The sequence below is a fragment of the Crocodylus porosus genome, unplaced genomic scaffold, assembly GCF_001723895.1.
Source record: "Crocodylus porosus isolate Cpor-Errol unplaced genomic scaffold, CroPor_comp1, whole genome shotgun sequence".
Taxonomy (NCBI): domain Eukaryota; kingdom Metazoa; phylum Chordata; order Crocodylia; family Crocodylidae; genus Crocodylus; species Crocodylus porosus.
This window is the reverse complement of record NW_017728906.1, coordinates 2,152,355-2,168,848: the sequence shown is the minus strand read 5'-3', so window position 1 is coordinate 2,168,848 and position 16,494 is coordinate 2,152,355. Positions and strand designations below refer to the sequence as shown.

Genomic DNA, 16,494 nt, shown 5'->3' with positions numbered 1-16,494 from the left:
TGGCGGCGCGGCGCGGCGGTGGACGCGGGGCGCGGGTGGCGGAAGGCGGCGGGTGGCCAGGCGGACTGGATGGGCGCCCTGCCGGCGCCGCTCAGCGCCCGCCCGCTGGCGCACCTCGCCATCCCAGGTACCCCGGGGCGGGGGCCGGGGGCGCGTGTAAGGAGCGAGCGAGCCTCTGTGTGTGTGTGGTCTAGATTTGAGGCTATAAGGAGTGAGCAAGCGTGCGTGGTATAGGTGCGAGCCGGCATGAGGTGTGTGAGGAGTGAGCAGGCGTGTGGGTCTAAGGATTGAGCGACCCAGTGTGTGTCTAGGTGTGAGGGTGTAAAGAGTGAGCAAGTACGTGTGTGTGTGTGTAGGTGTGAGGGTATAAGGAGTAAATGTGTGTGTGTGCGCATGTGCACACACAGGTGTGGGTATATGGAGTGAGCAAGCATGTGTGTATAGGTGTGAGGTGTGTAAGGAGTGAGCACATGTGTGTTTGTAGGTGTGAGGATTGAGTGAGCAATTGTGTCTAGATATGAGGTTGTCAGGAGTGAACGCGTGCATGTGTATGGAGTGAGCTAGCACGTATGTATAGGTGTGAGTGGGTGTGAGGTGTGTAAGGATTGAGCAAGCATGTGTGTGTGGGTCTACATGTGAGGGTGTAAGGAGTGAATGCATGTGTGCATGTGCAGGTGTGAGTGTGTATGGAGTAAGCAAGTGTGTGTATAGGTGTGAATGTGTAAAAAATAAGCATGCGTGTGTATGCAGAAGCTGGAAGTGTAGCTGGACAGGGCTGTCAGGGCGGGGAGAGGGGCCCTTTCCTGGACACGTTTGGGTGCAGGGGTCTCTGTGAGTTGCTAGGGCAGTGCCTTCCCCAAGAGGGGGTGGCTCACATGCCCAGGATTATTCCCCGGGGAGGAGCAAGTGTCTCCTGCTGTGGCAGGCTGGTGCTCCAGTTGCTGCCCCTGGGCACGGGGCATCGAAAAGAATGCCTGTGGTTTTTTTAACGTTTCTCTTAAACCCCTCTGGCTCAAGTGGGTTGAGATGCCTGGTAAGCCTGTGCTTAACTTACATAGCTCATCAGGGGCTGTCCTTCAGCGTGCGGCTGGAGGGTGTAAATGGATCACGGCTGAGGTCAAGAGACATCCTCCACCCCTGCTGCCCTTGCAGAGCTGGTTCATTTATGGTGGGGGCAGTGACCTTCCCTCCTAAGCATCCCTCCCTGGCTGCTGCTGGAGACGGCGTTGGAGACAGGGTGTCAGATGCAACAGATTCGCTTTGCTAGTTTCTTAGTGCTAGAAGGAAGGAACCTGCCATCTGTTTGAGTCACAGGCATTCAACCTGTGATATAATCTTCAGCTGTAAATAGACCAGCAGGAATGAGGATGTCCAGTAGGCTTCTGTCTTCAGTCCATCTCTTTTAAAACTACTTACAAATTGATATCCCTGATTGAGGCCACAGGTCCATCTAATCCACTTGTTGAGAGCTGCCAGCCCTACTTGCCTGACATCAGGGCCCAGTATTGCCACCACAGGGAGAATCTGCTTCTAACTGGTGGAGATTGTTTGGCATCTGAAAGCTTGGCTAGCTGTATCCCATCCATGCAGCTGGTCCCACAAAAATCCTTGCATACTTGTAACTGACTCCCCCAATAGTTAACGGTTGGCTTTCATACTGAATTATGAGTTTTTTATATCCCTTACAAAGCTCTTGCCTGTTGTCCTAATAAATATTACTAAGCTTTGGATGTTTCTATTCTTATAAATGTCTAAATCTTTCTTAATCCTTCTAAGCTTCTCTTCTAACTACACTGTGTATTGTCCTAGTGTTTTTAGTGAAAAACTGTTTGCTTTCAATTATGTTCTTCAGTGCCAGTGAAAACAGGTCAATACGTCCCAGTTCTAGCATCTTGCTACAGGATAAATATATGTCACTGATTTGTGTTCATCAGATGATGATTTTGTTATCTATATCTAATAGATATAGATAAAACTATTCCTCTGGCATATAACTATTCCTCCATGTTCCATAAACTAAATGATACAATGCATATATCTTCCTCTTTCGCTTTTCTCACTGTTGCTGAACTGGGAGCAGAGCTCTTAAATTGTCTGCAACCCTGCATAAATCTTCTTTATACGTACATCTTTATTCTGATAATTGCGTGGTCTGTAGTAAAGATATTTGAGAAAAGAATTATTTTCAGTTACATAACTTAGTTTACTATCATTTGACTTTTATCCGGTATCATGCCGTTTATTTCCCTGGCTTGACTTTCCTCTTGAAATTCTCTGCAATCTTACCTCTGTCTGTACTCTAGTCATCTTAAGCAAACTTTACCATCTCAGTGCTTATTCTATTTTCCAGATCATTGATGTTTTAAATAAAAAAGTGGTCCTAGTAAGAAACCTTGGAATACCATCCCGTTAATTTTTTGCTGTGATGAAAATTAACAAATTACTCTGAATTTCTTTTCTGACTCTTAATGAGTTGGAAATAGGAATTTTCCCGTTGGAAGGTAAATCCTAATTTTTGTTTTGACAGCTTGCTGCTGTGTTTAGAATGGGGCTAGCATCTTTCTTAGGCACAAAGCTGGTGCTGAGCAAGTAATATAAAATGTTGTGTGTACTAGGTAATATAAAATGGAGTGATATGAATACATATGCTGCATACAAACTGAATGCTGCTTCCTCATAACATTGTCTTTCAGGAGATCTGTTTAAGAAGGATGTGTACTGAGGAGGCAGATGGAAGTCATATATTAGCTTAAGGGAGAGAGATTTTTTTTTTTTTTGCCTTCTACCTAAATGACATGAAGCTTTTAAAGTATGAAGTAGACTAATAATAAATAAGATCGTTTCTGGGACGTATTTAAGTATTTCTATGCTAAAAACCGTGAGTGATGAAATTCACAAATGGTTTCACTCATGTTTTGGATGTATGACTAACCACAGATGACAAGTACTCTGTTCCCCAAGTGTGGCAGCAAACAAACTAGCACTGTTTATTTTGTAATAGCCGTGAAGCTGTCATCTTTTACTGTCTGATGCACTCTAGATCAAGTGAAAGACTTTGTAGAATGCCTCTGCTTATATATCCGTAAAACTCTGGAAAACAGCGACTGCAGTCATCACCTTTTAGACTTCTGAATGTATTAGGAAGTATAAAATGAAGACCAAATATTTAAGCAGATCAGGACTTTGAAAAGGTGAATTGTGTCACTGCAATCTGCATGTGAATTTTATACAGGTTTAAGCAGTAAACAAACCAGCATTTGGCTATACTGCCTTTCCTTTTGCAAATTGATACCTATAATATTACCTGTACAAATGTCTACTTAGCAACCTGAGAAACCAGGAAGTGGGTTGGGATGGCACTTAATAATTTATGCTTACCTTGTATTTAGCCAGTAGCAATGTGATGAGTAATGTGAAAATGATTCCTGCATGTTACTCATTATATTGGAATGACTTCTAGCAAAGACAGCTGCCTACCTTTTTTGTGACCAAAGATCACAATGTAACTGTGGGAGAGCTCAATGCTTTTTACATTGAGCAGACTCGAGGACAGTGATGGCTATTAAAATCTTCTCTTTTGTCAAGTGAACATTACAGTAGTGACAATACCTAGTTCTTTCGGTCAGTAGTTGCCAGTGCACTTTACAGAGGTTGCTATCATTATTTCCTTTTCTTCAGATGCAGGAACTGAGATGCAGAGAGGGAACATGACTTGCCCAGCATTACTCTGGAAATCGGTGACAGAGTCAGGAATTGAACCAAGCTCTCCTGAGTCCCCATCTGTGCACTCTCTTCTAGATTCCACTTCTGCAGCAACTCATCTGGCCTGCAGATATCAGTTACAAGGGTCTTGGTGACTGCTGTAGGTTTTCCTTTCTGATACTGTTAACACAGTAGTCTCCTAAGGCTTTGTAACTTCCCTGGTTATAGATTCTTCAGCACTAATGTGGAGGTGCAGAATGCTTTTCCAGGAAGAGGTAGTGCTCTTGCTTTGCACTGCTGCAGACCTACTGGTAATAGTTCAAAGTTCCAGGCAATTGGGACATAAGGCCCCTGGAGCTACAACTCTGAGGAAGTATAGCTACATGTACAGACATGGTTCAATTTAGAAATGAAGCATGTGAGATGATGTTTAACTTCTGTCACAAGTCTTAAAAATATAGTAGCCTTAAAAATCAAGCAAAATATACATTTCCATATTCAAGTTCTTTATATTCTTTTTTTCCTCTTATATTGTACAATTTTTTTTTGGATAATGAGCAAGACAACTATGAAATTTCTTTCAAGGAACTGAAATGTCAGTATTGAAAATATTCAACCTGCTGTTTGCCCTGTTAATACAGAAAACTGATAAAGATGGTGAGCAAGCAGATTAGATGTGCTTGACACGTGCCTGCTGACTGTTCCAGATGGCTTCAGGCAGGGTGAACCTGCTGTGCTGATAATTGCTTTAGGTATGTTGTCACTGCTTATTAATCTCAACAGAATGTTGTGAATAAATGTTGGGCAGCATGGTATCTGCAGCAGAGGGACCAGGCAAGTTAATGATGGTAAAGCTTGAAAATCCCAAAATCCTGTTCGTATTATAAGCAGTGTTTTCTTCTTGAATTATTTTTAGGTTGAAAGTTGAGCAACTGTCAGACTGCTTCATATAGCCTATGAATAGGAAAAACAGGTTAGGGAGTTGAGGAAATGTTGAAATACCAGCTCAGGGTGGTGACTTAGTAAAAAAAAATGTTTCACAAAGGAGGTCTGAATCCAAATTAAAAATGAACATTTTTCTGTTAGGTGTAGTGGTGGTTAGGGAGTAACTGTTTCTGCATATAAAAGGCAAACTGTTTTCTGGCTACCTACAGGATATTTTTTTCTCTTATAGTTTCATAGTTTCTAGGGTCGGAAGGGACCTGAGCAGATCATTGAGTCCGACCCCCTGCCATGGCAGGAAAAAGTACTGGGGTCAAATGACCCCAGCAAGGTGTACATCTAGCCTCCTCTTCAAGACCCCCAGGGTAGGAGCCAGCACCACTTCTCTTGGAAGTTGGTTCCAGATCCTAGCCGCCCTGACTGTGAAGTAGCACCTCCTGTCAGCCAGAGGGTTCTATTGCTGTATAAGTGCATGGCACTATTGACCTCTCATTTTGTGAAGTGATGCTGTCAATTTTTTATTTTTATTGTTTTGTAGGGAGCAATCCTGCTCCGGTATGGAAAGGATGGGATGATTGTAAATAGTACCGTGAGCATAAACTAAGTTAAAACAATCAATTGCTTCTCTCAATAAAAAAAGATATATTAACCAACTCCCAAATACAACAGTGTACTCAAATGAAATTCCAACCCCCAGGCCACATTTTGTCCACTCCTGCTCTAGTGCTTATACTCTTGCAGATATCCCAGGTTTGGGGACTGCTGATATTTAGGTGTCTAGAGAAGGTAGATATGAAATGCAGACAAGGTTCTTTTTTGCCTATGTTTGGATCAGCACCGCTACAACCAATACCCCTAAATACAAGAAAAGGAACATTTAATGAAACTGGCAGGTGGTAGACTCAAAATGGATAAAGGAGGATCATCATTTTTAGTGTTGTACAGAATTAGAAAGCAGGATTCGGTGCTAAGGTACAAGACCACAAGCTTTACAGCATTTAAAAAAAAGAAACATTTACACAGATAACAAAATTCAGCTGGAACTGTAAATAATCTTTAATTGTAAAAGATTATCTAAGATTTAAACCCTTTTTCTTCAGGACATCGGCCATTTTCTTGCTATTGTGCGTTAGGAAGAAACATTGCCTTGCATTAACCGGTCTGTTATACACACATACCCTTTTGTCCCGCAACTCGCCGGAGATCAGTTGGGTCAAAGCAGACTTGATTCATCAATTAATGAAACTGAAATGTGTGTCAGGATGTAGAAAATTGTGGTGGTGCACTTTTGAACTAAAACACATCGGGGCGTTTTAGTTCAAAAGCGTACAACCACCATTTTCGTGTGTTTGGATGCTTCTCTTCCTGGGATCCTTTGACCCTAGTTGACTTCCTGCTCCTGGGCAGGGAACTGGACTTGATAATCTTCAAGGTCCCTTCCAGCCCTAATGTCTATGGAATCTATGAAATTTTCCCAGTATAGACACATTTCATGGCTTATAAAACTGCAGTGCAGGCATGTGTACAAATGCCCGTAGTGGTCCATTTGTTAGCCAGAAGAGCTCTCTCTTCGATTGGTGGTAAACTCTTATCCTAAAGCTGGCTTTCTGTTGCTCATTCAACACCCTTTCTGGATCACAGTATGGCTGCTGTGTCAGGGATCCTTTGGGGAAGCACAGGTGAGAGAAATCCTTTTTTCAGATACGGGCATAGAGTGGTTATAATTTAAATGTAGATCTAGGGATTATGTAGAACTGCCTTGACTCTGCATTTGGGACTACTGGGACCAGACTGGAGGGAAATAGTAAATTTGCTGAAAACAGTAGTTTAGAAAATATTTGTAAATTTGAATTTGGGAAAAGTTGTGTGGAAAAGATGAGGGAAAAAATTAAGGAAAAGCTGGAACCTTCTTTTTGATGCGTTTTTAAACAAGATGTTCCCATTTTAAATCCCAAATCAACATCTTCTGCTTCTAATTTGTTCTGAATTTATAAAAGAACATAAATGATCTGAAAAAAATTATTTCAGATGAAATTAAATGTGTTGGGGTGCCCTAAAATACATGGCCCCTGAACCAAAAGTAGAATTATTTACAAAGCCCTAATTTACTCAGATGAAATGACTGATATAGCTGCATCATGTTACATGTTATTATTTCACTTCTGCCAAGCATGACTTTCAGTAAGAGGAACAGTTAAGTCATCTCATGTTGTACATAATTTTAAGTTCTGATGGGTTTATTTTCTTTCCAGTGTCAGAACTTGTTCTTATTAAAGGACTGAGGAAGAAGGAGGCAACCTATGTACTGACCCAAACTTAATGTAAATATAACTGCTTAAGTCAGTGATTTTTAGTCAGGACCAGGGCACTCCTGCTGTAAAATCCTTCGAAGGGTACCCTGAGGTATGAGGCAATAAGCAGATAAGTGCATGCTCAGGTTTTTTCCTGCCTGGCCACTGCCCTGCCCCCCTGCTTGACTACTCTCCCAAGAGGTAAACCAGGGGTGAGCAGTTATTTTGTTGGTGGGTGACTTAATGAGTTTTGGTGAGCTGTCGAGGGCTGCATGCATAAAATATTTGAGTACTGTATATATAAACAATTACATGATAGTTCAAATTATTGGGGAGGTGGGTGTGGGGGCACATGCGGGGCTGGCTACTTGCTGGGGGGGTGGGAGGGGGCAAGAGGTATGGTGCAGGTGTGTTTTGTCTCCCAACCCCTCCCCCAGTCCAGCCCATAGCTGCCCCCATGGCACTCTGCATGGAGCCAAGCTCTATCTGCTCCTGCCCTCTGCAGCCCCTGCTTCCACGCAGTGCCCACCAACAGCAGGGCCCCAGCCCTGGCCAGAGTGCACAGCTTCCTGGCAGGGCTGGTCTTGCTGCTAATACAGCTGCCCAGGTAGTGCTCAGCTCCCTCTGCTTTCAGCAGCTCCTCCTCCCCCTGCTCCTGCTGTACCGCTCCAGGCTGGGGAGAAGCTGCAGCTGGGCAGCTTCTGCCCCAGCACACGGGTCTCTAGCTTCACTGTTCCTGGCCCATGTAATAAGAACATTATTAGTGACAGAGTAGACAAAGCTGTTCTGTAGTTAACCAAAGGGAAATTAAGTTATGGAGTAGGCTGTGGAACTAAAAGATGCAATGCATTTAAATGGTTTTATGCATTTAGATGATAGATAATTGGAGTTTGCAATGTAAGAAATACGCAGCAAATTGTGGTGGGCACTGTGTAGTTAAGCATATGATCTACAAATTATCCATTATGTGTGTGAGTGAAGTATATTATACATGCAGTGCTGGCTGGCAGCTATTGTAGAGCCTTGAGGCAGAGAAGTAATCTCTGGAGATGAGAGCAGTTCTTCAGCCATTGTTCCTGGAGGTGAACAATGCTGTTACTTTAGCTCTGTTCTTAAAATGCCGGCTGGTATCTGGGACGGTGGTGGTACTAAAGCTGAAGATTTCATTGCAGAGCTGCCAAAACATATTTTTTGATACGTAACAACCTGGACATTGGTATGACTACCTTTTTCCTTGTAGTAAAGTAATGAAAGGATTTGGGGTTTTCAATCTGTTAGAAAGAGAAAAGTCTGTCCCTAACTTGTACTTGCCCTCTCCACCCTGCACATACTTAGAGGTGTAGCCAAGACCTTATATAGAAGGTTGTACCACTTGAATAATTGTGATGTAGCTCTGTATTGATCAGTACAGGAGGATGACTCCCAGAAGATCCTGGTGTCAAAAAAACCCACACCAGAAAAAAGTGGGGTGGTGCATGTGGCGGTAGCATGTGACACCTGAAACTGGCACCTGATTGGCCAAAGCCATGTTCTGGCTACCAGCCAGGCTGTGTGTGTCTGGATTGCCACTGCTGGAGCCCCAGGAGGCTGCAGGACCCCAGCCCAGGTGCTGGCCCCAGCCTCCTCTACTCCACCTGGGGCAACTTGCTGTGGGCCAGAGCGCACATGCAGGGGCATTCCTGCTCTTTGAGGCTGTCTCACAGAGATGACACTGTTTTAGATGTATTGTAGGATGCCAGGGTGAAATCAGTGGGAAAGTACAAGGCCCACAGGGACCTTGAATCTTCATTAGGCCCTGTAAGCAGAGTTTGGAACATTTCTGTAGAACAGAGATGTATATCGCTGAAAGGATTTTTTTTTTTTTAAAGCAGTTCGTCCAACACCCTGTACTGAAGCAGAATCAAATATACCTGCACCCAAATATTCCCAGATTTGTTTGCAGCACTTCATAATTCTTATAGATAGAAAGCATATCTTAATATTTAGGCTAAATCTTCTCTGCAGTAGATTAAGTTGATTTGTTCTTATCCTTTCCATAGTGAACATGGAGAACAATTGCTTCCTGTCCTCTTAAAAGCATAATTTTACAACTGGTAAGTCATTACCAGGTGCTTCTGATATCTTGTCTTTTCTAAACTAAAGAATTCCAGTTCCTTTACCTTTTTTCGTAAGTCGCATTTGCTAAAAGTCTTTCAATTTTTATTGTTCTCTTTTGTTTCTTTTAAGTGCGGTGGCCAAAACTGGACTCATTACTCTGAGGCCTCTATGCTACTTTTTAAATTATTTCACATACAAAATGTGTTAAAGATTATTGTGAAAGTTAAAAAGTGCAAGTGCTTTCCAACAGTGAAATACCATATTTTTAAACAGCTTCTGCAACCTTAATTTAGGCTTTTATTTATCATTATAAATTGTCATAATATAAGGAAGATCACTTCCTGTTTTCTTCCACAGAATCCTTATCTCACTGCACAGAGGTGTTCTCTTGACTAGCGTTCTGAAGATTTTCAATATTTTGTATTGTATTCTTGTATCCCCATGTGTTTTCATACCTGTATATACTGAATACAGTTTTAAGCATCCCCCACTTAACGGGGAGAACCCACTTACCTTAAAATCGAGTAAGGGCAGTGGGGGGAAGGCAGGTAGCCGCTGTAGCTCAGCCTCCAGCCCTTACTAGGGGTCAGGCCATAGCAGCAATTGCCCACCCCCTCCCCACCACCTCCATACACCATCTTCCCTTGCAGCGTCTCCCCACCTCTGCCATCTCCCTACACCCCCGTGCAGCCTCTGCTTCCCTGCTTGCCCCTCTCCCTCTCTGCTTCGTCACCTGCCCCCCGTGCTTTTGCTCCATGGTGGCAGGCTCCATCCACACTGCAGTTTGGGGCACTTAGCAGGGCTGCAACTCAGCGTACAGCCCATATGGCAGCTACAGGGATGTAGCCTACCTGTGCAGAGCAAAGTTAAGTATGGGGGGGAAGGGTAGAGCAGGGGCTTAGGGGTTGGAAACAGGCAGGGGAGAGGCAGTCAGAGGTGGCAAAGGGCAAGTGCAGAGGGCAAGGTGCTTGATCTCCCCATTCTACCTGCCCACTTGCAGCGGTGGTGTGGGGATGAATTAAAGATGACCCTCCAATAATTAGATATTATACGTGGGGAAATTGTAACAAATTTATACATTTTCCATGTTTAGAGTCTAATTACGGGGTGTTGGGGTGTCATCTTAAATTTGAGTAAATATGGTAATTAATTTCCTTGCAGGATTTTATGGCATTCATAACTATACTGTCCAAGTACTTTGTAAACTTGATTCTATTTTTATATTGCTGCTATAAGGTGAGTAGGTATTATTATTTCATTTTCTAGTTGGGAGGGTTATGCAGAGAGAGAAAAATCAGAAGGATCTACTAACTTGAAGCTTCCAATATAAGAGTACTTAGCATTTTTTAGTACAGTGGTCAAAGCAGAGCTATCATTGACTTTAATTGTTGTTCCTCAGTTCTTCTATGAAGTAGGCACCTGAAGCTAATGTTGGGAACCCAAAAATGAGGAATACGTTTTTATTCACAGATGTGATGAATTGGTTTAAGTGACTTGACCAAGCATCACCTAGGCACTCTATGCCCATGGTACAGAAATAAATCAGCTTTTCAGGGCAATTGTCAACTACCTTAATCGCGAAGTCTTCACATTTCCCTGGTTCATTCACTGCACCCTTGATAGATTATGCAACAAATTAGATGGGCCTATAGAGACAAAAGATATATTCCATGTGCTCAAGGAGGTAGGGTCCTCTGGAATGTGTATCAGGGTTCAAATGTTTAGATATGCCGTATAGAAACTCTCTTGCTTGAGTTAACAAAATATGTAGTAATCACAGTAGGTTGTCATCCCATATGTCATATCTGCTACTCTCTCCTTTCTAGCCACATGATTGTTGCTTAGCCCTTTTTAGCATCCAATCCTCAGGCTTTTACCACAAATTTAGTTTTATTTCCCCTTTCTGGCATTTATCCAACTCCTTCCCCTTTCTTTATCTTCATCTCCCAGTCAATTTTCCCTCCCCAGGTTATTCATCCAATCTTAATTTTTTTCACCCTGTTCTCCCTGTTCCTGATCCATTTGTGCAACCAATTCCCATTTACCTCTTTGTTAACATTTCGACTGTCTTCCTTTTCCTCCTGCTTCTTTCCATTGTGTTTCTTAGTCCTCACCGTTAGTCCTGGCCTTAAACTTTCAGCCCAAAGAAGGCTGATTGCTAATATGGCAAGGAGGAGACAGCTTAAAACTTTATCTGATGTTCCAAAGGTTTCTGAGAGAGGAAAGTAATAGTTGATCTGCATATAGATGAGATGCCCATATAAGGTTGGTTTAAATTTCAGCTAATGTGATAGATAAGTATCTGGAAAGGCCACATATCCCCAGCAGAGATGCTCCCTAGCATGCCTAGCCCACCTGTTCCCACTCACAGGCATCAAACCTTGAAATGCACCAGCAAGCCACTCTACCCCCGGTTGCTTTTCAGACTTCAGTTTCTGGTGTGCTAGACAGCAGCTGCTGAGCCTCAGTTGTGAGAATGAGCGTGAGGGGGTGCCCCTGGAGCAGTTTTCTTGGTGAATTTCCCAGTTTGATCCATGCAAGGTGGGAATGGTTGGGTAGTGCATGCTAGGAAGCATTCCTGTTGGGATAGGCCAGAGATATGGTGTAGACAACTTCTAAGAGTCCTCTATATGCTCCTTACCTTTGTCTTAGGCCCAAAGGGCACCATTAATCACAAAAGAGAGCTGCCTAGAGCCTCATCTCTTATCAACATATATACTGACTGCTGCAAAGTGACTCAATGTATTTTCTAGAAACTCCATTTAACAGAAAGGTGCAGGACATTTGTATAATAAGGACATTTATAAATCATGTAATGGGAAGACAGCCTTTTATTTTTTATCACTGGCTCCTGACAGATGTGGAGGGGACCCCTCCCCTCTGATCCCTGGCTGGAGCTCCAGAGACTGCTTCCCCTTCCCTCACCACCCCCTGCTAAGCAGAAATTCCCTCCTCCCCTCTGCCTTGCTGAGAATGTCTGTATATTAGCTGGCAGACCACATGCTGGCTACCCTCCCTGCTGAATCAACAAGTATCTGGTAATGTCCCTCTGTTTTCTTAACTGGGTGATATACACTGTTATCAATTCCCTGCTGGTCTAATCAGAGCTCCTGCCTCATCCTGGCCATGCCCCTCTCAGATCCGTGCTGTGGAAGGAAGGGAGGGCTGCTCTAGAGCCCCCAGCTTCTAGCCTGAGCTGTTGCAGGCATGTGCCTGCATTTCTGGGATGTCTGTCCAGTAATAAATCAGTTCAGCCTAGCCAGGTTAGACTAACCTGCAAAGATTGAATCAGTTCAGGCTCAGGCTTTTTGAGTGTCTGTCCCTAGCCATTGAGTACTCTCTTTAGCAGCTTGGTGTGCTACACACTCTGTTGAATGACTACAGTAACATGGCTACGCTGCTTATAGTGTGGGAGGTAGCATATACACAGAAGAAGGTTCAGCACCTTACAATCTGTAGACAATCCGGGTGCACCAGCTGGTGTTGAAATGACCAACCCCTTTTTTCATCTCCTATTAAAGAACTAATGAACAGCAAAGACTTTGAGTTGCCATGAAGGAGGATCAAGTTAGTTATCTTTGATAACTACTCAAGAAAGCACCATGTGCCTCGTAGGGAAAGGATGTTTCTAAGAGGATTCATACTGCAAGGCCTTATGTTCCCTTGACTCATTCCTATTATACAGATAGCTAAAGTAATTTTTTTAGAGCTTGATTTGTAAATGAATGTGCTTATCTAGAAAGTTAATTTGTATCTTGTAGTTTAATTTTCAGTCTGGGATTTACTATCTCCCTTCTCTATTCTTGTCCGGCATCCAGCAAATCAAATTACCTATTCAGTTTGTGTTAGTATTGAGGTCTTACAATGTTAATCTTTTGATTAGAAAGTCTGGATTGTTATTGACCTGAATTCCAAAGTTTTCAGTGTGTGCCAAAAGTGTTACTGTCTCAGTTGTCCTGCTTCTTGCATAGACCAGATCCGGTACTCGTGAAACTGGATTGAATTTATTTCTGATACCCAAAATCATGTTTCTGTCTTTCTTTTATTATGAATCTTGTTCAAAATCTGATGTTATCATTTCTATAAATGAAAAGTTTACTTCAGCTAATAAGAAAATCTAGCTCAAAGAAGTTTGACATTGCTACAGACAAGGTATCCTGGAGTGCAGCACCTTTTATCCATGGATGACATTGTCATGTTGTTAACATGCTGGGACAGTCTGTAAATACAGCCTGTTACCCATCTGAAAGGTTACATTACATTTTTCAATTTTTACATAATCAGGTTTATGTCAGTGTTGAAAAATCCTTCAGGTAATCTAGCCTGTCTCCCTGGAAAAGCAATGTTGTTTCCTTCAGTGCTGTCTAATGGGTTCAGTCTGGCCTGGCTCTAAAAGTCCTGAGCAAAGAGGCTGCCACCACTTCTTTTCCTTTCCACAGCCCAATATCTTACTCCTAAAAAAAACTAGAGCAATCAGTGGATGATCTGAAATATGCTTGTGTGTAGGGAAGAAGTATTATATACTTATTTCAAGTAATTGACTCCTCTCCTGCCCCATTTTCACATCACCTTGGAAGATATAAAGTTCTTTTACATGTACACTAATGCTCAGAACATCCACATAAAATAAATTACTAACAGACTGGGATTAGTTGATCATTGGCCTGAGGTCATACAGGAAACCATGTATGGAACCTTGCATGTGACCCAGAATTCCTGATTCCTAAGCCTAAACCATAACCTTTAGACAGTATCCCTATATATCATCCCAAAGCATAAGAAGAAGAAATGAAATCAATTAAAGTCCTGTTCTCGATAATGCAGAGAACACTGAAGGTAGCATGCATCTAAATCCCAGATGTACTAAATTCTCATGGAGTAATTCCAGTCATTTGAGTTGCCCCCACGTGTCTGTGTAATATAAACAGTAAGAAAACTTGCCAAGTTACAAATAGTTGCTGATAGCAGGATTAAAAGCAGCCTAACAATCGGTACGTTGTTATGTGGTGATATACAGGGATACTGTCTGGTATAGTGAAGTGGGCTCGCGTGTGGGCATGGGAGGCCTGCTTCTGTTCTCTTCACTTCTGTGAGTTTTGACTAAGACATTTAACCTCTCTCTACCTCTGTTTTTCTATTTATAAAATGGGGATACTACTCTGAGATGTGTAAATTCAGAGGCAGGTAATTTTATTGATGACTTCATTGTCGATATAATTACATGTGTGGCTCAGCTGCAGTGTCAAAGTGTTTACAAAGATGAAGTAATGGGCATTCTCAGCATTCCCAGGAAGGAGATGATCTGGTCTAGATAGAACGTGGGCACAGCAGTGACATCAGAAAGACTACCCAGCAAGTCAGTGGCTGACATGAGGAAAGAGCATGGACCATGCTATTTAGGGCATAAAATGCAGATATTAATACATCTTAACAACAGCTGAATTCTGGTCTAGATTTTTATCCTGCCACCAAACAAGGATGGGTTGTAGTTGGTTCATGTGTCTGGCTAACAATCCTCTCTAACTGGAATAGAATCTATTGGGTTTAAATGGTGCCTAAAACTCCAATAATAATTGTACATCTTAACATCTGCTTTCTGTGAAAACTTTCTCAGTATTGATAGATATTTCCTGTTCTTCAGGATGCTTCATGAGTCTTATACAAGGTGTTTAAAACTCAAAGCAAAATATTTATAATCCTGTGGATGTTCCTTACTATTGTACCTATTTTTGTGGTAATTTGTTATGAAATGCATGGAGTATTTGTCCAGTTTCTTTGAATTTTTTTAATAAATTGCTCAAAAAACTTAAGATGGTTGGATTGAAAGGCTTCTCTTATGAAAAGGAAATTCCCTACCACAGTGCCTGCTGCAGCAATCATGTGGCTTATTTGAAGTAGCACATGTACATCTGAGAAAATAACTTTTCACTGTACAGGAGCATCAAGCCAAAATAGTTTTATTTTCTGGAAATTGAGAAAATATGACTTTATTCTCCTTCCCCTTATTTCAACATCCTGGGAAGGAGAACATGTTTCCCTCTTACATGATTCCTGTGTGGTGTAAAATGGTGTTTTCATAGATTTCATAGACATTAGGGCTCGAAGGGACCTTGCAAGATTATCAGGTCCAGCCCTTTGCCCGAGGGGCAGGAAGTCAGCTGGGGTCAGATGATCTCAGCAAGATAGGCATCCAAGTGTTTCTTGAAAGTGTCCAGAGTAGGTGCTTGCACCACTTCTGAGGGAATCTATTCTAGGCTCTGGGGACGCAGACAGTAAAGAACCTTTTTCTTATGTCTAGCCTAAAAAGATCTTCCTGGAGTTTGTGACCGTTAGACCTTGTCTTCCTTTGGGGTGCCCTGGTGAACAGATGTTCTCCCAGCTCCTGATGCACACCCCTTAGATACTTATGGGCAGCTACCAAATCCCCCCTGCGCCTATGCTTCTCCAGGCTGAAGAGTCCCATGCCTCTCAGCCTCTCTTCATAAGGCCTGTTGTCTTGTCCTGTAATCATGTGCATGGTTCTCTTCTGGACTCTCTCAAGCTTCTCTGCATCCTTTCTAAAGTGAGGAGCCCAGAACTGGATGCAGCACTCGAGCTGCGGCCTCACTAGGGATGAGTAAAGCAGGAGAATGACATCCTGGGTCTTGCTTGAAATGCAAGCCAGGGTTTTGTTTCCTTTGCTAGCTGTGGCATCGCATTGGTGGCCCATGCTCTTCTTGTAGTTAATCATGACCCCCAAGTCTCTTTTGGTTGTGGTGCTAGTGAGTGTAGGACTGCCGAGGCTATAAATACGATGTGCGTTTTTTCTCCTGAGGACTGAGCACTCTGCATTTCTCCATGTTGAATGCCATCAGGTTTTATTTAATCTGCCCACCTTGCGAGCCTGTCCAGGTCAGCCTGAATAGCCAGCCTATCCTCTAGTGTGACTGCACTTCCCCATAATGTGGTGTCATCAGCAAATTTAGCCAGTCCACTTCTGATACCTTCATCCAGATTGTTTATAAATAAATTAAAAAGCTACTGGTCCAAGTATGGAGCCCTGGGGGATGCCACTGGTCACCATGCGACATGTTGACATGGTTCCATTGACTATCATTCAGAGTCCAAACACAGAGCCAGTTCCCCAGCCATCAGACCATGAAGTTGTTGAGTCTGCAGTTCCCCAGTTTTATTATGAGCACATCATGGATGACCAAGTCAAAGGCTTTTCTGAAGTTCAAAGTTCAAAGTTTAAAGCTGGCAAGTCAGTCAGCAACACAGAAGTCCTTGACTTCAGAAAAGCCAACTTTGACAAGCTCAAAAGGCTAGTCGGTCAGGCTCTCAGGGACCATGACCCCAGGGAGATGGGAGTTCAAGAAGAGTGGTTGCTTCTCAAGAAAGCGATCCTCAGTGCACAAGCTAAATCTATTCCAACACGGAGGAAAGGCAGCAAGAAGGCACAGCAGCCCCCCTGGCTCTCCAG

At 42.8% G+C, this 16,494-nt stretch overlaps 1 protein-coding gene across 1 annotated transcript in view; it reads left to right on the top strand.

The window, feature by feature from the left end:
- Nucleotides 1–29: 29 nt before the first annotated feature.
- Nucleotides 30–16,494, top strand: part of PLCXD2 (phosphatidylinositol specific phospholipase C X domain containing 2) — a 30,522-nt gene continuing 14,057 nt past the window's right edge. Inside the window, exon 1 of the mRNA XM_019528597.1 lies at nt 30–127. Within this exon, the coding sequence (XP_019384142.1) occupies nt 70–127 (58 nt within the window). The 5' untranslated portion in view covers nt 30–69. The remainder of the gene's footprint in view (nt 128–16,494) is intronic.